Raw genomic sequence first — 23626 nt, forward strand, 5'->3', positions numbered from 1 at the left:
AAGTAAAAAAATCAGAACATCTACAATAGTGATAGTAATATTAATGATAAAATAATGGTCAGTGCAAAGTAGCCTGCAAATTCTTTGGTGGGGGGCGGTGAGGGACCTAGATAAAGGCTAGGGGGGCGTTGGCTCAAAAAAGGTTGAGAAACACTGGGCTAAATGATAAAATTGTCCCGCGTAGATTATACAAACTCTCTGGTTTATGATAAGGATCATAAAACATTAAAGAATAAAAATCAGTACAAAAATACAGTGGATATAAATATTTGTGGATCAGTATTTGCAGATTTTTTGTTTAGCATATCTAAAATATTTGAAAGAAAATTAAGCTTGGTAAGCAGAGATACCGAGGTATGATGATACTTGGCATGCTAATGGCTACCTTTCAATCTAGAAAGTCTGTAGAAAGACTGTAGAAAGCCTCCACTGTCCATATTAATGCATATTGAGGTATATTAAGTGTGTACACGCACACACACACAAACACAAAGTTATTTATAGAAGTGGTGTGTATTTGGGGAATTTAATGATTCCCAGATGGTATATAGGGATGTTCATAATGTCATTGTTTCTTCATGGTAGAGTAAGGAAAGAGACTCTCCTCCAAATATGGCTGTTGAGTCATTTTTGCTCAGAGTTGCCTGATTAAAACAGTTTTAATCTATTTCATTTCTGCTGACTTTAAAGTGTAACCAAACCACAACTAACTGGGGGATTTCGAAATGGTAAGAAGACTGCTTTGTTCTGTCACATCAACACATGTACAGTATTTTTTTTAATTAAGGATAACAGAGTAAAAAGGCTAAATACAAATGCATGTCATGCTTTTTACATTTTACTTGTACTACCATTTTTTTTTTTTTTTACAACAATGTACTTCTTTTTTGTTTGGTTTATAACATAGTAAAACACCGGGGAAACTTTCAAGGTGGTATGAGTGTTTTGTTTGTGCCAAAGATTGAATGAAAATAGAAAGTGCAAAAATATGTGTTCAGTCAAATGGCTGGAAATTATTTTATGTTGTCCTGTAGTGCATTGTTAATGTTTACTTCTGCTTATTTTGTGCAAATTTTGCTTAGTAATCTTATCTTTGTATGACACACATAAAAAGAGGATGTTTTTTCGTAAAGGTTTCTGCTTGGACCCCACCTCCCCTCTTGCATAAAAACACATAGCATCAGAAAGCTGCATGCAAACAATAGTGTGTTGAATACTATCTGTATATTTTATGATTAAAACTGACCAAAGCACCAGATATTTGATGTAAAAGTAATTAGAGGCTATTAGTGAAATCAATAAGAGATACACTGCAAAAAACACAAAATCTTTCCAAGTATTTTTGGTCTAGTTCTAGCGCAAATTTCTTAGTACACTTGAAAAAAAAAAGTACTGATCTATCTGGGCAGGCAGCAACAAACATCGATTCTGTTACCTCCACCCATTGGTTTACCCTGAACTAATTAAAGCTGCTAGATTTCACATGACCATTTTAAAGGTCAGAAGAGAAAAAGGGTAAATGAAAATATTTCTCCTCTGAATTGAAAGTGACCCTTGTCGTAACTCCTCCTACATCATGGAAAAAGTAATGCACTCCCTCTCAGTTTAAATTGGTTGACCAGAGTGGAAATCACACTTTTATTTTGATCTCAATGCCAGAGAACAATGGACTGGATAATCACTGTGGCACTTTTCTGTTCAGGTACGGAAAGTTCGTATCTTCTAATTTCATGCAGATGTTTTTAATAATCTACCAATGTGAAAACTGAAAGAGTGAATACTTGATGGAAGCTGCAGACAGTAAAATAAGTTTGTTTTACCTATTATTTCTTAGACGCCTCAAAACAAAAAACACAAATAACCTAGAAGTGCAAGAAGAACGTTTAATAGGTTTTGTATATGATCCAAAGACAAAGTGTAAAGCTTATGATGTTGTGACTGAGTTTGCTGGTTCAAACCCCAGCTCCTAAGTCCGCATTCAGGGGGCGTTTACACGACAACGATCCAACAAAAACTGAAGTTTTGTTCCGTTTTTGTTGGATTGTTTACACGAAAAAGTTCTAATTTCTATCTGTGTTTACACATTGAAAACGTGTAATGCTCTTGCTGCACCTAGTTGGTGCTAGATTCTTTGAAACTGAGTGTGCATGTGTTTAAAAAAAAGTTGTACCTGAAGGCATGTGGATTCGCGTTTCCCCATCAGGTACCATTCTCCCATAGATTGGGAGAAAACACGCATTGTGTGCGTCTGATTAGGGCGCATGCAGTTGGAAAAAGTGGGATAACTTTGCTGAAACTTTGTTTGAGCTTTCACAGTATCCACAGCGAGCCCCGGACTGGAAGCTGTTTTTTTTTTTACCTTGGAATGGCCAACAGTCTGTTATTCCTATATCAATTTGATAAAATAGGAGTTCCCGTACTTCCCATATCCGTGTCCTCTGTCACCTTTCTCAGCAGTTAAAACAGTTTAATCCGTTGCTAACAAGTCGTAACCTGTTTTTCTGAGCCGCCTTCAAACGCAACATGAAAGCTGAGACGCTCGCGCTGGGTTTACACCTGTGAGGCAGCGAGGGAGACCTGCTGCTGCTGCTGCGTAGGTGTGCGTTAGAATCATGGCAGCAAACCGAAAATAACTTTGCCGTTTTTTCCCCAAACTAACCGACTGAGTTGAGTAAAGCTGTTGGATGCAGGTAATGATAGCTAAAAGATGACTAGCTAATATCAATACAGCACGTTAAGCTTGTTAACAAGTAGCCTGTAGGCTACCGATGTTGTCTAAGTTCAGCTACGTAGACTCATTTTGCCCCCCCAAAATAAGTCGATGCCCCTTGTTAAACTCGTCTGGAGCCGGGCTGGTCCGTAGTTCTCTAGATAAGCGCTGAACAAGCAGCCGTGTATTTTGCCACCTGCGCGGTGCGGAGCGATGAAGAGACGCTGAGGGAACCTTATCTGATGGGGAAACAGTAACACCAGCATTGTGAGTAGTTTCTTCTTCTTCTGTGTGTAACAGGTGGAACCACCAGGGGTCGCTGCCTCCACATCTCGAGCGCCCATAAAAGGGAAGCTGTCGGGACTGGTGGCAGATTGTCAATCTCCTCTGTGTTGGACCAGGTGTGTTGGCCCACGCCTTCCACTGTTTGTCATCAGGTTTGTGTGTGCTTTTTATTGTAAAGACAAAACTCTTTTAATTTGATTTATATCAACTCAGTGTTTGGTGTTCTTTATATAGGGCCACACTACATGTTGTAATTTGACAAGTGCTTTACCTGGGCGTGTGGTTGATCGACGCTGCAGGTAAGCTTTGTTTAATTTTTAATTGAATTGCATGGTTATATTTCAAAGATTTAATTATTATTATAATGTTGTAATTAAACAAAGCTTACCTGCAGCGTCAATCAACCACACGCCCAGGTAAAGCACTTGTCAAATTACAACATGTAGTGTGGCCCTATATAAAGAACACCAAACACTGAGTTGATATAAATCAAATTAAAAGAGTTTTGTCTTTACAATAAAAAGCACACACAAACCTGATGACAAACAGTGGAAGGCGTGGGCCAACACACCTGGTCCAACACAGAGGAGATTGACAATCTGCCACCAGTCCCGACAGCTTCCCTTTTATGGGCGCTCGAGATGTGGAGGCAGCGACCCCTGGTGGTTCCACCTGTTACATGTGGATTGTAGGAAGCAGCTATGTTTTGCGTCAAACTATGCATGAGCTGGAGATTCTCTGGAAGAAAAGATCCGTTTTCTAGGTTTACACGGCAACGGAAAACGGTACGTGCCGTTGTTAGAAAAAACATTCGGTGGTTTCGTGTAAATGCACACTACAAACGCAACAAAACTCTTCCGTTTTCCCCCGAAATCGTTGTCGTGTAAACGGGGCCCTGGGCTTGGGCCTTGGGCTCCTCAAGGCCTCTGCTCGAACACTCTGCTTGCTTACGAAATATTTTCAGCTTGCTTCTGGAACAAAAATGCACTATCACCTGGCAACCTCTCAGCCAATAAAATTGCCAATTTTGCAACCATCTTTATAAGATGCAGTTCTGACTAAATCACTACACCAAGATTTTGGGCTTCATCACCAATTTCTCCCTGAAGCTAATAACTGAAGCTATGAGCTGAACTAAATTGTTTCATTTTGGGTTCAAAGATAACAACTTCAGTTTTGTTTTTGTTCAGCTGGAGAAATTTAAGGCACATCCAGGCATTTTTCTGTTTCAACCATCTGTTAAGTTGGATAGCTTCAGAGTCACCAGGTGACACGCTTTGTAGTAAATCAGAAGAGCCAAATCCCATTAAGTGAGAGCCAGCTCCTCCCTTTTTCTTCCCATTTGCTGCTCAGCTCTCACTCTCAGTGACTTCGCCCTGCTCCCTGCAGAGCTTTGTGTTGATTGGCAGGACATTGGTCTAATTAGACTCTAAAAGGATGTAAATCTCGCCCCAGGTAATATTACTCATTTTAAATATATGAAGCTAAATCAGTTGTGGATAAAGAAAATCCAATAAATAGAATCCTGCTACACAGGAAAAGTCCTTCAATATTAGGCAAAGACATCTTTCAGAGCAAAATCTATTTAAGTTTTTACAGTAAAAACAATAACAAACCAATTGCATGACGCAACTTAAATATTAAAATCTGACTGCAATATTCAACTTACACTGTTTAACTTTATTGTTCCTGTTTCTTGTGACATTTGAAGTTTGGTCTTTAGTGCTCCCTAGTAGTTAAACACTGACATTGCAGAAAATGTTCTCTCCTTCAGTCTTCTCCAAAATATTACTGTACTCAGTCATAAAAACAGAATAACTTAATAAATAGTAAAAGAAAAACCATAATAGCTTTGAATTAAAGTGATTCTGTGGATTTTTTTTTCCTTCTTTTTTTTCCTCAGTGCTAAAAGCTGCAGTCGGCTTTAATGTTGATTCTGGGGCTTGGAAAACCCTGACAGAAAATGATGAAAGTTTTGGATACCAGGTGGTGCAAAGACAATCAGAGTGAGTCATCTTGATTTAATTTTTAAAAACTTTTGTAACATGTTGTCACCAATGTTTGTGTTTCTCTCAGTCTGCTCGTCAGCGCCCCACTACTACAGTATAACGGGAATAAAACGGGACGAACATATCGGTGTAACACAGGAGGCAATTGCAGCAATCTTGTTGATCTAGGTAGGAATCATTATACTCCTGATATTTTTAACGCACAAATTTCACAATAAAGACATTTAAACTTACAAATTTTAAAAGTGGATTTCATGACTAGAGATTGTTTGCACATGGATCTTAAAGGAAAGATTTTGCACTAAATTCTGAACAATGTCAAACATGCTGTCCTGTAAACAAGTATTTCCACCATCAAACTTATATGTTTCAGCTGAAGTTTTAATATCAGACATAGGTAATGTAACGTCCAGTGAACATTCAGTTCTTAGGTTTAGGGAGAAGTTACTCACTCCTCTACTTACACAGGTACTATGTTGCCCCCAAAAAGGAAACAATCTAAGGGTAAAATAATCTTTCTTATCCAAGGTTAGCCTTCACTTCTCATTTTTATATCTTGTTGCCATTTGATTAAAAATATAGCAGACATGCCCCTTTAACAGCTTCCTTTTCTTTTTATGGTTTAAGGTTTCTGAAGCGGCATTTAACCAAACTGGCGTTATAACAGCTTCAGTTGGGAGAGATTGAGATTTAAACAAGATTAAATGCTGCAAATTATTACTGTATTTTATGGGAACAATTCTTAATGAGTGATAATTCTGACAAGTCGTCATCACAAGTGATTGTTTTTACAGAGCAAAGAGCTGCAGTCAACATGTCTCTTGGTTTGGCGATGGCAAATGATCCATCAACACAAAACACAATGGTGAGAGGATGAGCTGCAGAAAATAATGAATAAAAAATGGATGAAAATGTAAACGTACATTATTCACAAATTTTCCAGGTCTGTGGTCCAACCATTCCCAGAGACTGCAAAACTATCACCATGTACAACGGTTTGTGCTATGAGATCGATCGATCCAATACGTTTGTAAAGTCTTACCCGCCTGCGACTGAAGGTAGGTACAGTGAGCTTGTTTCATCATGATTATGTCACTGCCTCTGTAAAGTGGAGGTTAACTTTCTCATCAGCACACTTGAATAACGGTCAGGAAACCTGTATGGATCTCTGATTTCTTTTCACAGAGTGTCGAACCCAAGCTGACATTGCATTTTTGTTGGATGGCTCAGGCAGTATATATGCTAATGATTTCAAGAGAATGAAAGAATTTGTGAAAAATCTGATCGGAACATTCCTGGGAAGAGATACACAGGTGAGACTAACATTGATAATTTTGTCAATAGTTTTAGTGAACATCACCACTGTCGAACATAGATGGGAGGCCCTTATTTATCTAATGTCAAAAATGTGAGTTTCTAAAAAAAGACTTGGTATGGCTAGTGAAAAGTAACACATTTATCAAAACTTAATCAAAAACCTTGATGTTACTTTTTGAAGTGTACATCTCCCTTCAGGTCATTGATGCCTTTGATTTACTGTAGTACCTTTGTTTTCCAACTTCATTTCCATTTTTCTCATTTTTGCAGTTTGCCATTACCCAGTTTTCTTCTTATCCAAAAACGCATTACTACTTTAATAGTTTTATCACTTCCAACTGGAAATCACAAATTGACAACATTGGTCAGTTATATGGAGGAACATATACAGCTGGAGCCATCCAAAATGTTGTGTAAGTATTTCTGACACTGTGTAATACACTACATTAAGTCAATATTATCATAGAGAAAGCTTAAATGGACAAAATGACATTTAAATCTGATCATGAAAAGTTTAGAATGTCACTTCGTTTGTTTAAACAGACACATATTGTTTCAGCAGGTAATGTGTGTTTACCCACTAGGAAAAATAATGATCAATGTAACTCAAGATTCTAGATTGATTTTGATGTGCACAGAACACTACAATCTTTTTGAAGTTAAATTATTTTTTACTCAGTTTGTATAGATAAAAAGAACTACTATTACTCTTGTTTTTAAGATTTAAGGAAACAAAATATTTTCTCTACTTCATACAGTAGTTGCACAAATGATAAAAAAGCAAATCAGTTTAAACTACTTAATAAAAGATGATGAGAAAACTAGACAACATAAGCTACTGTCATGCACTTAATGTATGCCATTAGTTTAAAATAAAGAAAATGTTTGTAGTCAAAGATTATTGCAGACCCGACGTGCTCAGGAACACTATATGAAGTCTTTTCTGCCTCAGGTGGACAGACTTTATACCTATAGGTGTGTTCACACTGCAGTCTGAAGTGACAATTCCGATTTTTTGGCAATTCAGATTTTTTTTTGCCAGAGCCGTTCACACTGCCAGTAAATGCGACCTGTATGCGTACTGCAGTGTGAATGGGCAAACAACCTAAAAGTGTCCCGTATGGACAGTAGAGGGCGCAATAGCGTCAGCATTCTCTGTGTTCTGCCAACCGCCATAAAAAGAAGTGCTCAGTGTTTGCGGAAGTAAACATGGAGGCTAGCGGTGGAGCTTAGCTTGCATGTTTGAAGTTGTTGTCGGCCGGAGCTATTTTGATGTTTCTCGTTACTAATTAAACACCAACGTTAAAGGTTTTGTTTAAACTATTAATGTAAAGTAGCTTAAATACATGTTCAAATGGGTTGCCATCTGGCAAGAGTTTATACCTTTTGTAGTAAAGTGCCTGCACTGCACATGTAAAAGAAAATGGTTAACAGTTTTGAAAATACAGTTCTGTTGTACCTTTTCTAATTTTTCTTTCTACCCTTTAACCCACTGCTGTCTTAAAGCACTTAATTTAATAGCACTTAAAAACATGTCTTTGTTTAATCCAAATTAAGTCAGCAGCTCCAAATCACAGGGGGTGGATGTAAATATCCATACAGGTCAGTCTGTGTCCAGTTTGAGTGAAAGGAGGCGCGCGGGATCCGCGCTGAGGTAAACTTAATCCAGCGACTGCAACGCGCTGGATTAAGTTAAGCAGTTAAGATTAAGCAGAGGTGCCAGAGGTGTGATTGGTCTGGCTTTAAATGCATAAACTATAAACCTATCTTTTATAAACATATCTTTTAGAAATAAATCTGCTCCGCCAGTGAAGCGCTAAGAGCAACAGAGATGCTCAGACTCCAGTTTAAAAAAGAAAAAAAAAAGTAAAAAAAAAAAAAAATTATTATTTTCCTAAAAACAAACAAAAAGGCTTAGCCTGGCGGTGGCACTAGTAAAGGATGGCGGGCCGCCAGGCCTATAATACACTGTCAGAAACCCAGCAAAAAGTCCGAAGAACAGTTCTGACTGAGTCAAGTTCTACCGTTCAGCGCATAGAGCCATTCAAAATAACCCAATTGCTAGTGAACGACACATCAACATTCTTGGCAGCTGTGACTTAGCTTTTTCTGATCATACAATATTCCTGGAGTCGTTTTCTTTCCACCAGTATCTCCAGCTTTTCTTGAGGGACTTGGTTTTAAGCCATTTGGCGGCAGCAGCACAAACACCAGCTTCTTTGGTCAGCTTTGTCCTTTTCTTACATTTGGTCCTCCTAATCTACATTATTCCTTGTGATTTCTACATTCCCCCATCAATTTCAACGCACTCTGGTTCAAAATCAAAGGCTTAAAGACGCCAATCTTTGCTGTTTTGGCTGGACGAACCTAGAGCAACAGGACCAAGCATACATCATTTACCCAGAATGGATTGCAGCGTATTGAAATTTATAAAAACTAAACAGCTTGAAATATTTATTCAGTTGTTTTTGCATATAAAATAAATATTTCTCACTAGGGGTGTAGTGATACAATATTCTCACGATATATTACAATATACGATATTCTGATCACAATACAATATACGTATATCACAATATTTGGCAAGCGATACAATTCTATGCGATTCAATGCACTTTTACAATATTCTGAAAGATTTTAGAGGGACAGAGTGATTTTTGGTGACATTTTGTGTTCCATAGACTTGGATTTAAATAACTGAAAACTGATTAAAAGCACTAACTACTAGAGGTGTGCCGATCGATCGATCATAATCAGCCGATTTCCGTGAAAAAGTGTATGATCGGTGATCATTGTCTCTTGTTGCCGGTACCGATCACCTGCTTCTCATTTCTCAGCCTGCCTGTGCAGCTGGTCTCCTCTTTCCTTCACACTGCGCAAGCGCGCAGCAACAAATCCTAAGCGATGTGTAACTATAAGGCACTGAGTGAATGGGGACGTTTGCGCGTTGCAGTGGAAAATTGAAGCACGTCAAAATGCATCAACACAACGAAGCTAATACGACATAAAAACAATGCCATACTTGACGGAGTTTGGCTACATGGAGGCTCACTGCAGTAAAAAAGACATATGGAGGATCAGATAGCAGGTAAAGCAGCGCACAGTAACAAACACTCACCCGGATTAGCATGATGGTCAGAAAGCTAAACAAATAACTTAATTAATAAGACTTAATTATTTAAGTCTTCGAGCAGCGACGTAAGACACTGGTTCTGCTCTCGCTGTTGAACTGCTGCTACGCGCTACAGGTAGTAATATTTTACAGACAGAGCGCCGCTTCTGTTCCACCTGGTAGTGACTCTCACACCGAACCTCTGCTGAAAGCTGCAGCATCTAACTTAAAAAAATAAATTTTACATATGAATTAAAACTTTCGCTGTCCTAATACGAGACAGATGATCTCTAAAAAAATAATCGATCTCCTCCCTGCATAATTACTCCGCTCAGTCAGAAACAGCCAATCAGAACTAGCAGTAATCAGCTAGCCACCATGCTATCGGGAACTTTTCATTCAGTAACTCTGGATTGTTTATTGTAATGGAGCCTATATTTGACTTTGAATATTAAGTTTTATACTTGAATCTTTTGGCAATGTTGAAAGATTTTATTTTGTCTCTTTGCATTATTTAGCCTCTTCAGAGCCTTCATATGTTATCAGTCTGTTAAAGATTGTATTACAGATAGCAGTACAATTTGCAGAATGCCTGTTTTGTTTAGTTTTCTTCGTGGAAAATGTTATTAAAAACAAGTTTTTGTCTAAATTAAGGTGAATTCATGGTTCCTTTTTCCACATAATGTAACCGGTAGTGTTTATGATAAAAAAACAAACAAAAAAACAATTATGTGATCGGTATCGGTGATCGGCCCTCATGGGTGATCGGTATCGGTAGGAAAAACCCGATCGGCACATCTCTACTAACTACACAATACCTGACTCTGATTGTGAAGAGACTTAGAATCTAAAGCTGGACAAAATGAATCAAAGATGCAGTGAAAAAATTTGTTTCTGTCATTTCATTCATGTGGATTTGACATAAAACTCAAAGTTTCAACAATGATCCGGGAGCTGAGTGGGGAGATTATCAGCCTCTGTAGACTCTCAATATGAAATGATTGTACTTGTTTTTCTTTTGGACATACTGTGGCTGCATTTTGGACCTCGAGTCACAGAAAAACAAAACCCAATTTGGAATTTTTTTTTTTTCCATTGTGAAACGCTCAAATATTCATAACAAATGGTTTTTATAATTTAGAATAATAGTATATACCGTACATTTCTTAAACTGATGTAAAATATTGCAAGCAACACAATTTGATAATGGGCTGCACAGTGGCACAGTTGGTAGTTCGATTCCCGGCCCCGGTCTTTCTGCATGGAGTTTGCATGTTCTCCCTGTGCATGCGTGGGTTTTCTCCGGGTAATCTGGTTTCCTCCCACAGTCCAAAAACATGGCTGCCAGGTTAATTGGCCTCTACAAATTGCCCCTAGGTGTGAGTGTGTGCATGATTGTTTGTGTGTGTCTGTGTTGCCCTGCGACAGACTGGCGACCTGTCCAGAGTGACCCCGCCTCTCGCCCAGAATGTTAGCTGGAGATAGGCACCAGCAACCCTCCCGACCCCACTAAGGGACAAGGGTGTAAAGAAAATGGATGGATGGATAGATGGACAATTTGATAACATTAGCATGAACATGAAGGCAATTCCTCATTGGTTTGTATGCAATTTTTGACAAAACATCATAGGTCAAAACAAGATGCCAAAAAAATTTATAATTGTGTGTTGGGGGGGTAAAAACAGATCTTTTGGACTATGGGGAAAAGGGTTTTCGACCTTGACTCCCGGAGTTAGCCGTGGCTATAAGCTGTTTACTACTAGCTACTGGAGGAGTGGCTCTGCCTCACCCCGCAGTGATCGACTCCTGGCAGCTGCGCAGCGCCACCATTCCCCTGCCTGGATCTCTGAGTAGCTGCCTCTCAGACTGCTCATCGTTCTCTTAATCTCTGATACTGTTTGTCAGTTGCTAATAAGTATGATCCAGTGACGTGCGGTCAGGGTAGGCAGGTGAGGCAAAGCCTCACCTGTGATCATAGAAAAATAGTAATAAAATCATTTATATTGTTATTTTCACCCGGTGGTTTGTACTATAAAGTACTTATTTTTTACTTAGCTTAACCAATTCTGATGATTTTTTCTTCAAAATCACTGAATTTTCGCAATGGCAACGAGTCTGTGCGTAGCTTGGCAGATACAGAGCGAGAAAGTACTTTCTCTGTCTTTCCCTTTGCTATGGATCATAGCACAAAATTAATACCTACATTTCTAAGTTTCACTGAGTTAACGTGGATATGGATGACATGTAAAAGATGAGTTTTTTGCCCCTCAGCGTTGTATGCCTGCGCGAAATTTCCGTACATCCAATAACATGCATGGTGTCTATAAAAATCATAAGTCAGTGCCTCACCAGCAATGAACCTCACCGCATGTCACTGGTCCATTGTTATAATTAATTGTGAATCCCTTTAAGAGAGAAAGAGAAAACAGAAGCAGTATTGGAGGAACAAAAATACTACTACTACTAATATATTTTTAATAGGGATGACGTCTTCTCAACACAAAGGGGTTCTAGGCCAAATGTGAAAAGAATTTTAATAGTGATTACAGATGGAGAGTCTAGTGATCCACAAAACTTACCAAGAGCAACACAGTCAGCTGATCGAAAAAACATTCTTCGATTTGCTATTGGGGTAAGTGGCATCTTTTTTTTTTTTTTTTTTACAAATACATGTAAATGTTTATATGTCTATTGTCTGCTAGAGTGGAACAAATTGTAATTTCATACTGCAAAAAGTGCTATTAGCTTTGATTGCAACTGAATTGTTATATATTAATTTGTAAACCGAAACTGTCAAATATATAACTATAAAAACACGGAATTTTTCTTTTTTCCCCCGAACATCTTTATATAAAATTTCACATAAATTCTAAACTTTCATTTTATTTCTAAAACCATTTATTGTACTGTATTTAGAACTGTGTTACACTTGCTATGTGCTATGACTGATCTTGACTCAAAAACATAAAAATTATGATGCATTTAGAAAAGAACTACTGCAGCAATATTTCTAACATTGAATTTACACCTCTAGGTGGGGAACGCATTCACAAATCCAAAAGCAAAGCAAGAGCTCAGAACGATTGCATCTCAACCTGCTGACAATTTTGTGTTTGAAGTGGGAAGCTTTGATGCTCTTGACAAAATAAGGGACAACTTGCAGGCCAAAATCTTTTCCATTGAAGGTATATAATTTAACATCTGAAACATTTGTTAATTCTTCTGCAAGTAGTTAATATATATTAATATATTTAAGTTGTGCTCTGTGTTGTAGAGGAACTCTATAAAGAACTCTGTAAAATAATATTGAATTTGTTTTGAATTTACAGGATCACAAAGTGATGGAGAGACGCTGAAACAGGAAATGTCTCAAGAAGGCTTCAGAGCAGCTTATGTGTCTGGGGTAAATAAAATCAAAGTAAAATTTTCAGTCTTACAGCGTTAAAAACTCATATTTGAAATAAAATGTTCTCTGTTCTTGCATTGCAGTATATTCAGATGACTATGGTTGGTGCTAACCAGTGGAAAGGAGGCTACAAGAAATATTTGCTTAGTAATGTTTTAAACAACGTCACATTTGAGCCATTGTTCATTGAGCCTGACAGTTACCTTGGTAAGAACAGGACAGAATTTTGACTTTTTCTATGTGATTGCAGAAAAAGTCAGACCCAGATAGTTTCACAACTTTACTGCCCAAAACATTATTTTCCCTGATGTCTCTGACTATTTAGCTATTAAACTCCAGGTTATTCCATGGCTGTTGCTAAAACCAACGCTGGTCCACTGACAATTCTTGGTGCTCCAAGAAACCAACACAAAGGATTTGTTATGACAGTTTTCAATGAAGCACAGGAAGATCAAATAAGACCCTTTCAATCACAGGTAGGTACAGTACATCCATAGAGTACGTTACAAGTAACGCGTTACACATCGGACCACTTCTTTCAGTAACGAGTAATCTTCCGCGTTGCTATTTCAAATCCAGTAATCAGATTAAAGTTACTTGTCCAAATCACTGTGAGTTACTATTTTTTTTGTTACTTCCTCTCTGCGTCTTGGGTTAGGGTTAGCTGATTATAGAAATCAGCTGTTGATTTCTATAATCAACAGCTGATTGCACGCCGCGACACAAATGTAAACAATGGAGGGAGGAAAGAAATGCGCATTTTGTTGCTGGATAAACAGGAACTATTTTGAGTTTCTGTTGCCAAGTCTGATTTTTATAAGCAGCTCTGCCACCCTGTCCTCAAAACAATGCAGGTTTTCCGCATCCCAGTTGGAGAAGACCTATTGCGCTCAAGCAACCACTGCTTGCGCCCTTAGGTCGGCCACCATGCTTCAAACTTATCAAGCTATGTGATTTTCCGAGCTAGGAGCTCAGATGCCTCCTGATAGCCATCTGATCCCCTCTTAAATAAGATCAGAATCACTGCAGATTATATTCTTCGCACATCCCGCTGTGTGGTGCTCTCACTGGGGAGAGGGATGGTTTCCACAGTGGTTGCTCAGACACACGTATGGCTAACGCTGTCTGACTTTCCTGATAGGGACAGGGCCAGCCAGTGTCTATGGATGGGCTTTTTGGACAATTCCTTGTTGCAATCCAAGCGAAGTTCGAGCTTAAGAAAAAGCAAACCGAAGCTCTTCGTTGCATCATTCGCAGATGTGACGCTAGGTCCAGGTCCAACATGAGCGCACGCAAGCCGGTGACAGCACCGGCACCACCAAAGAGAGCAGCACCACCCACAGCTCTCAACACTACAATTTCACAGCCGTCAAAAAAGCATACTCCTCGCCAGTCGACTTGGAGCAAAGGCCCTCCTCTTGGTTTTCAACGAGATTTGACATCTCGAAAGAAAAAGCCTGTCATCCTAATGACTTGAGACAATGTGATAGAAGAGAGGCATCAGAAGCAGGGTGACCCGATTGCCACTCACTTGTTTATTCGCAAAAGGCATCTTGTTTGTTCTGTTCAGGGATCCAAGAGGCGCTGCGTTTTCCTAACACAGTCTCCCAAACACAACACCCCAATGCACACACTGTTTGCACCTTCAGTCCCAGGTTTAAGTGGCCTAAATGTTTCTCAAAAAAATAGAGAAAATGTTCGGAATGTTTGTGTAACTGTTCCACATGTTTCAATAAAGAGTGCGATTCCTTTGCCAAAAAATCAAAATCAAAACACTGTGTGCCACAACGTGCACAACAGTCAAACAGAGCTGCTCTTCTCTGTTCCTGCAGATGGCAGCACCTCCTCGTCAACAGTGCGTCAGGTCAGCTGTCTGGCTGCACGCGTACACCTTTGGCGTGCATGTGCACTTTCCCCGTGGATGGAAAAGACCGTTGCTTTGGGTTACTGGTTGCAGTTCCGAATAAGACCCCCCCAGTTCCAATCAGTTATAAACAACTGTAAGGACCGAAAAGGCAGAAGTTCTGAAAGACAAAATAAACACGTCAGCAAAAGGTGCAGTGCATGTGGTTCCCCACTTTGGAAGCAAACATCCGCTATTTTGTTGTTCCGAAGCAGGGAGGTGGGCTACGTCCCATCCTTGATCTAAGAGTGTTAAACAAGCACCTTCACATGTACAAATTCAAAATGTTTACGCTGAGACAACTTTTGAACGCTGTTGGCCCAGGCAATTGATTTGCAACAATTTATCTGACAGATGCTTGCTTTCACGTACCAATACACCCAAAACACAGGTGTTTTCTGAGGTTTGCTTTCAAGGGAATAGTGTACGAGTACATTTTTCCTCTTGTATTATTTTTGTTGGGATCCAACTGCATATGCTCCGAACGCATGGAGCGCTCTACACATACATAGATGGATAACAACAAAAACAATGGCGGATAGCATCGTACCATGTGTGCTACTTAACCTGCTCAGTTTTACATAAATTCTGATAAGGAATATATTTGTGTCATATAAGTACTTGTTTTTTCAGACTGGTGAATATTTTGGGGCTGAAGTTTGTGCCATGGATGTGGATTCTGATGGTGTGACTGATCTAATCCTCATATCCTCTCCAATGTACAAAGACGTTGATAGAGAGGGACGAGTTTATGTCTGTGAATTAAGTCGTTTGGTAAATGCCAAGTCATTTATGTTGATTTATTTAACCTCCTGTTAAGTTTTTTCATAAAAAAAGTTTTCCCATCTCATTTTTCCAGAGTGTGGTTTGTTATTTTGATAAACCATCACAAATAACCACACTAAGAGGTGATGCGTCTGACAGAGGGAGGTTTGGGTCATCTCTTGCTGTTCTACCTGATATAAATGCAGACACATTCAATGATTTGGCCATTGGAGCACCTTTGGAGAATGATGGCCAAGGAAGCATATACATATTCCAAGGAGAAGGAGGAAGGAAAATAAATCCCACTTACTCACAGGTGAGCAAAACGCAAACATAAACCATTAAATGTTTTTGTTGTTCAACATGAGTTGAACCTTCACAGTTGGTAGGGTCACTATTGAATAGGGTTTACTTGTCTTGACATTATTCTGTTAAGTTCTCTCCAGCTTAATCCCAACAGTCCAAAATCTCGATTGTTAGGTTTATTGGTTACTCTCGATTGCACTTAAGAGTGTGTCCATTATGACTTACCTAATGTTTGCATTAGGTTAAGTCCTAATGCACCAGCCCACCCCTAATGGGGGTTGGGCTGGTGACCTTTACCCCCAGCCACCCTTTGACTCTGCACAGACAAGCCGGTATAATGGATGATGAACTTGATAATGCAAGATGTGTCTCATTAAACAGAGAATTGCTGCATCTGCAGTCCAATCAGGCCTGAAGTTATTTGGCATCTCAATCAGTCAGTCTTCCTATGATCAGAGTGGTGATGGACTTCCTGACTTAGCAGTGGGTTCAAAGGGAAAAGTTGTTTTACTAAGGTAAGTCCCCATTGTGGTTATTTATTAACACACATCTTCCATAATTCAAGAAATTCCTTTTCATTTGCAACCTAAATATGTTTACAAGATAAAAACTCTGAATATTACTGAATGAAGTTGTTACTTGTTTCACAATCTCAAAACAAACAACATGGCCTTTTCTGTTTCTAGATCCAGACCAGTTGTAACAGTGACTGCCACTGTGTCGTTCAACCCAAATCTGATTCCAACTCAAAACCCAGACTGTTCAAAAAAACTGTCAAGCAATGCTACTGTCTGCTTTACTATGAGCAAACTGTCTAATGTGAATGAAGGTACATTTATGACTTTAGTTTTTCTATTTGTTTATTTTATTTAAGAACTTTTATCAAACAAAACACATCTTGCAGCTCAAGCACAGGTTAATTTCACTTTAACTTTGGACGCAAATCGCAAGATACCAAACAACCGTGCTGAGATCAGCAAGGATGTGAGGCACAAGAGTGGATCGCTTAATCTTAAATTAAATACAAAAGAATGCGCTGATGTGAACTTTTTTATTGAGGTAAGTCCTAAAGTAACCATTACAGTAATTTTATACAACTATATAAGATTAAACAGTTTTTTAATTAATCATCTTTCCATCTCAATGCCTTCCAGTCTTGTCCAGAAGATGCTCTCAATCCACTCAATAATGAGCTCAGATTCACGTTTGATGGTTTGCCTTCTGGCTCAAACCCAAGACCAAGCATTTCTCCACAGGTTAAAACCACAACATTTCATCCTGTGAGTAACTCCTGTACATCCTAAATATGAACAGAAAGATCTTTACTGAGATTTAACCTTCCCACAGCTGATTGACCTTTCATGGTTACCAGTGTGACCGTCATACAAAACATTACATCACAAAGTTATTTGAAAAGCATATGATAGACTTAAATTATGAATTTTTCTTTGAGTAGATCTGTTTAACAATTTACTGTCATCCACAGATTGGGTTTGAGATCAGTTGTGGAGCTGATGAAGTGTGTGAAGATAATCTGAAGGTGGATTTTAACTTCACCAAGTAAGAGATTTGTTTCGGGAAGTAAAGCCTTAATGTGACCGGTGAACTATACACATTATATCTGCAAAACTTAAACGTTTGTATTTGTTTGGCAAAAGCAAGATTTACAAGAAATCTCAGACTATGGTTCTCCTGTTTTATGTCCCAGAAATATTTCTGTTGGCACATGCCCAAATGATCTGACGGCGAGTAGCAAAAAGTCACATCTATCATCATACAAAAATGCAACTGTAGCCACATTCTGCAAAGTACTGAGGATTTACTGCATAATAAGATTCAGTAATTCTCTTCAATATTAAGATCAGAGAAGAAGCTATTATGGTTTCGCAGCCTTAGCCTCTGTGCTGACTGTAAGTCCAGTTGTGAAGGCCAGTTGCACTTGGCCTCATCTTTGTCATGAAGTCGAGTCACTCATGGGTTACAACCCAAGAACATTTATTTGTGAGATTCTTAGATACATAACACACAACACATTCTCCAGCTCAGCAGCTTCTCCATTTTATGTCTCTCCATCTTATTCTGCTCTGTCCCCTAGTGGCTGGAAACAGAACTATTAGTAAAACTACTAGCATCTCCCCATTTCACTTCTTCAGTGCCTAAACCCTATTTTACAGTAAAACATCATTATAATGCAAACCCACAACACATCAGAAGCATAGAACAATGTGAACTCCTGCTTTTCAGTGGGTAAATAAACTTGTTTTTTCTGTTTATGTTTTAGAACAAACTGTTGAACACGGCATTAAATTAAGAATTAACTCTGAAGTATCTGCCATCAAAATTGCCACTAAAAATGTTAATCATCACAATGTAAATTATTGATCTCATTTTAATTTATCATGAGATTACTTGCATATTGCGACAGGCTAACGGAAACAGCCTATTCACTCTTCCCCTGTTGCTGGGTGAGTCTGTGAAAGCATGAACTTTCATTGTGTTTCTTTTAGGTAAAAGTCGCTTCAAAATGGTCTTATTTATCTGCTGTGAACGTGAAGGTGCTAAATATTAGCTCTGCCTCTTTACCTATCACATAAAAACATGTATTTACTTGTACTTCACCATCTTACTGGTCAAGGATTGTAGCAATCTGATCCTGGAATAAGTGCTTCTTCCAAGCAGGCCACGATGACGGCTGGGTAAAGTCTAACGGCTCCGGCGCCTGACAGGACGCCATTTTGATGCTTAAATCTTCCCCTTGACTGACTTCTGACGCCATGTCAAGAAGTCTAGCAACTGAGTAATTCGCATCCAGGAAGATTTATTTATGGGTTTCGTTCTTTACAAGAAAGCAAAAAACATCGACCATTATTGTCCAGCTCAAATTCTTCTGTTTTATGTCTTTTTCTTATTCTGCTGAGCCCCCTAGTGGTTAGGAACTGAACTACTATGTATTCGTTGTCTTCTTAATATTATTATTCCTTTTTATGACGGCTGGCAAGCAACTTTTAGATGTGCATTACCACCGTCTATTGGATCTATATGCAAATTTAAAACTAAAAGAAATAATAAAAGAAAAAAAAAGCAGAAAAAGAAAACAAAATAACCACATTCCATCTATTAATTTGTATTCCTAAGGTGCCCTAACAAAAAACAGTAGGATTCAATAGAGAAAAGTTTATACAAAAAAGCTTGTATATTCAACTGCAATTGGTTTTCCTGTAATCTACATACTAGTTCCTTTCTCTCAATTGAAAAAAATAGTGTAGAACTATAAGACATTTTACTGTCTCTTCTTGAAAACAAAAATCACATTTTCCTGTAGGATGTTTTCCATTTTAAATAATATTAAATGTTAAATGTTCAACATTGTCTGACCAAAATGAAGGCTGGATAGTAAATGATATCACAGTCTTTATGCACTTGTCATTTATCATGTTTTTTCAGGTCCTCAGTGGTTAAAGTCGGCATAGATGAACTTTTGAGTGTGGCCGTCTTTGTGAAGAACAGAGGAGAAAACTCGTACAACAGTCGCATTACTCTCACATACCCTGTTGGGCTCTCCTACAGGAAGGTTACACCTCTGGAAGTAAGGCACCAATATTAATCTATGTTGGTGAAGCTGCTGCAACAAGCTGATGATCTGTGTTTTATTGCAGGGAAGAATTGAGTGCAACTCTGTGGACAGTGAGGATGGCGTAACAAAAGGAAAGACAGTCTGTAGCGTCGACAAACCAATATTCAAAAGCAACTCTACGGTTAGTTTGTGCTGCTGCTTCATTCATTATTTAACCAGAAGAGGAAGTCTTTTGATCCCTCTCTTTCATTTCCTTTTTAGGCAACCTTCATCGTCTCCTATGGTTTCAAAACAAACAGAGACCTTAGTAGAAAGATCGAAGTGACTGCGAACGCCATCAGGTACAACTCAAGAGTTAAAGGTGCAGCTCTTTGATGCTGAATGTTTAACTAATTTTTTATTTGATCTTTCTCTTATAGTGACAATGAGCGTCACTCCCCTTCTAGTGAAGTCTACAAAAAACAGGAAATTGATGTCAAGTACAGTGTTTTTGTCACAATTGAAAGGTTTGTTAATTCAAGCAAATAATTTATTATTTTAAAAATCCACAATGGTTTAAATACATCTTATTAAATGAATGCATGAAATGTGTGCTCAGCTCCCCCAGCTACAACAATTTCACATTTGGAGAAAACGCTGTTCAGAAACCACTTGAGCAAAAAATAAAGGTAGAAGATTATTTCACTCAGTCACATCAGAAATATCTTCTATATTCAAGAACAGTCATTAAATAATTTGGGTTCTTTGTGTTTTATTCCCACTTCTCTTAGGTTTTTAACACTATCAGACCACTAAATTTGACTGTGGTGATCAAAGTTCCTGTAAGACTTGGTGATAAAGACATCTGGATGGACACAAACAGTTTTCAGGTGGATAAATCTACAAACTAGAACTAATTAAATGTAAATAAGACTTAAACTGATGTGATGGAGCTCTGTTTTCAGATTCCAGGCTGTCAGAGTAGCAGAGATGAAGAACCTACTGTCACTGATTTTGTTGATAAAATAAAAGAAAAGAAAACTCTGGTAAGTATGTCTTTATGCAGTGTTTCTTAATAAAGGATTAGCTCTGAAAAGTTTACATAAATGTTATACTATTTCAAAATATTGTCCACACAATGTGACATTTCAAACTTTAATCAGAGGTTTTATTGTGTTCACTTCGAAGAACTAATTCTTTGCTAAATTGTCTTTTTTTTTAATTTAGCTTTTGCATTCAATCTTCTGAAATTCCCACATTTAATCAATATCTTGCAACTTTAACTTTGGTACAGGACTGCACTGTAGCGAGGTGCAGAGTGTTCAGGTGCTCCGAGTTCATGGAAAGGAACAAGCACACAACGTACACCATCTCTGCAAACATCAGCTCAGGATGGATAGAACAGGTAATTAATGTGAAGTTCATGCAGCTTGTGAAAGAAAAATAAATAAAAAAGCTCATCATCCCTGATGTGTTTCTCTCTCTCAGATCGGACTTTCATCTGCTAAGTTCCTCCTGACCAGTACAGCCAATCTAGAGTACGATGAGAACCAGTATATCTTCTTCTCTTCAACCTCTAATAGTGGCCCTCCTGTTCACCAGGTGACAGCACGTTACTGTAAATGTCTTAGTACCAATCAGACCTCTAAGGGTTTTATTTGAAACTTCTAAACCTCTCACTTTCAGATTGAGGCAGAGGTAGAAGTGTTTCCTAAACCAGATTTCACTAAAGAGATTATAGGAGGATCTCTGGGAGGATTGGCCTTTCTGGTTTTACTTACTGCTGGTCTGTATAAGGTGAGTCAACTAAGATTTTCTTAAAATCTCAAAGATTCCCTGTTGAAATAATTGACTAAACATGACCAGTAATTACTAGAATTTTTTTAAAGGGGGCACACTATGCAAAATGAACTTTTGGCACATTTTTAGACTTCCATTTGCATCTCAACTGCTTCTAAAAAACAGCCCAAGCACTTGAAAACATAACCAGCCCAGTTACCTAGCAACCCAAGTGGATCTCCAGCATGTTTGTTTAGCTGGTTCTATTACTGTACACTCTGTACAATGACTGCTGGAAAAACAAGCATTTCGTTAACCTAGAATTTAAAACCCACTTGCTACATTCTTGTTGATTGTGCACGAGGCTCTTCTGCTTTTCAAAGGTGTACCACTTTACATCTTTGTACAGTGGATGTACACTGTACAAAGATGCAGTTTGCAGCCATCTGCAAACTGCACATCAGTTTGCAGTCATCTTCATGTGTGAGTGTAAATGTTCAGTTGGGGGTATGGCTAGCAGCAGATTATTTTTGATTTAAGGTGACCTTAAAACAGCTCATTCTGAAAGGAGCTCTAAATAGAACTGACCAGACTGAACACTCATTATCGAATGCTGCGGTTAGACCAAACGCGTTTAGCATGCCAACAACACATGTGCACTTTAAAGTCAAACGCTTGACATTTTGCTGTAGACGCTTGTTGAAATTGTGGTAGATGCACGTTGGGATGAGTCGTTTTCAATTGCTGTATTTGTACAATGACGGATAGAATTGAGAGTGGCACCAAAATATGTCGTGAAATCTTCTGCAATCTTAATGGAGGCTCAGATGTCTGCTGAACATTTTGTGTTCAGTTTTTATTCAACAAAAGCCGCAACAGGTGGTAATGGCACGCGCACGTTAGGAGGAGCCTCTTGTATTTTTGCCTCTCCCAGTTACTTTGAACAATGGCAGCTGAAATGTTGAGGGTCTTCTCTTTATTTACAGAAAGCAACAGAATGTTGTCGTTGCGAATTCACCAGATAATTCAAAGGTGTTGTGAGGTTGGTGAGTTTTATGAGCTAGCTGGACGCTGATGAGGGTCGCCATCAGCACTATTTTTGTCTCACCCGGACCCAGTTTGATGATAACTCGCAGCGGTGCCTGCATCTCCTGGCAGGACATCAACTGCAGGCCACTAAGTCACATAGCAGAGTCTTTTTGATTGGTTGACTCTGCTTTAGCGGTAAAATTTCATATTTTCCAACTCCAGCATTGGCTGCATTGGATTCGCTTGACACTCGAAATGCTTTAACGACGCAGTGCTAGACGCGCATCACATGTAAAATAAACTTTGAATGTAAACCAGACGTCCCTGACGCTCAAATCATGCTCAGTCTGAATGCAGCATGAGAATGATTTTGTGCAAAGTTTTGCATAGCTCATAGAAATATCATAACCTGTTCAAGCCAGAATAATAGGTCAGATTTAAATGTTTATTCTATATCTTCCTGCATTTATCTTGCCACACATAATTTTCATTCTACTCTCCTTCCTGTTTTTCCTCTCAGGCTGGATTTTTCAAGAGCAAATATAAGGACATGATTAATAAAACTGCAGAAGCTGAAGGAGAAGCACCAGCAGAGGGATGAAATTCCCACTTACTTATCATGTCCATCCATTACCTTTGTACAGAAACTATTGCCAATCAATTTATTCAGGTTTTTCCTTCAACTGCTACACACTCCTGTACTTCTATGAGTGATTTAATGGACAATTTTATTTTTAAAATTGAGAAAGTTATTGACACTATTGCTCCCGTTACAACAAAAGTAATCTCTGCGAATCATAAACCACCTAGGAGAAATTTTGAGTTAGAGTGCCAAAAAGAAGAACGTCAGTGGGGTGAAAGTAAACTACAAGCCCATTTAGATCATCTACAAACTCTAAATTTTTAATTTTGAACTGAGAAATGCTAGGTAGCTTTTTTTCAAATATCATTTCTACCTCTATCAACAACTCTTGTGCTCCGTTTTCCATTGTTGACGGGTTGACAAATCCACCTCCTTCTGTTAAACATGATTTTTTTCTCTTCTGAGGACTGTCACAAATTTGCCACTTTTTTTATAAACAAAATTGGAAAAATAACAACATGCTTAAGCTGCTAGAAGGCTAAAAAAGTGTCTGTGCTTGACAAAACCATGTAAATAGCTTTAAGAAATAAATAATATATGCAATATAAACATGTTTCTTGTGCTGTGTTATTGATCAAAAACTGGTATTTCATTTAAGAAAATTAATGATTAGATATTCTTGTCCTGTTCATCTTTTGTTGTATAAATGTGATAAAAGGAAACAGCCAGACATATTTAAATCTTTAAAGGCTCATGTAAGAGTTACTTCAAAAAACATTTAAGAATCTGTTTGATGGATAAAAATCCAACAAAAATAAATTCCACCAGTAGTTTCTAGTAAATATACGTTATACTAGGGCTGTTATAAA

At 38.3% G+C, this 23626-nt stretch overlaps 1 protein-coding gene across 1 annotated transcript; it reads left to right on the plus strand.

The window, feature by feature from the left end:
• Window positions 1–1216: 1216 nt before the first annotated feature.
• Window positions 1217–23248, plus strand: LOC108167279 (integrin alpha-M-like). Its single transcript, XM_081600752.1, has 30 exons — window positions 1217–1702; window positions 4899–5001; window positions 5072–5172; window positions 5799–5869; window positions 5948–6062; window positions 6190–6317; window positions 6592–6734; window positions 11915–12065; window positions 12468–12618; window positions 12763–12836; window positions 12923–13046; window positions 13179–13315; window positions 15376–15516; window positions 15602–15823; window positions 16195–16328; window positions 16500–16642; window positions 16718–16872; window positions 16968–17093; window positions 17300–17373; window positions 19258–19399; window positions 19470–19568; window positions 19649–19728; window positions 19807–19893; window positions 19986–20055; window positions 20158–20256; window positions 20332–20412; window positions 20661–20771; window positions 20855–20968; window positions 21053–21163; window positions 22695–23248. Exons 1-30 carry the CDS (start codon window positions 1666–1668, stop codon window positions 22773–22775), a joined length of 3405 nt encoding a protein of 1134 aa, XP_081456878.1. The 5' UTR covers window positions 1217–1665; the 3' UTR covers window positions 22776–23248.
• The last annotated feature ends 378 nt before the right edge of the window (window positions 23249–23626 follow it).

This window comes from Poecilia reticulata, chromosome 19 (genome assembly GCF_904066995.2).
Source record: "Poecilia reticulata chromosome 19, P_reticulata-male-v2, whole genome shotgun sequence".
Lineage (NCBI taxonomy): Eukaryota > Metazoa > Chordata > Actinopteri > Cyprinodontiformes > Poeciliidae > Poecilia > Poecilia reticulata.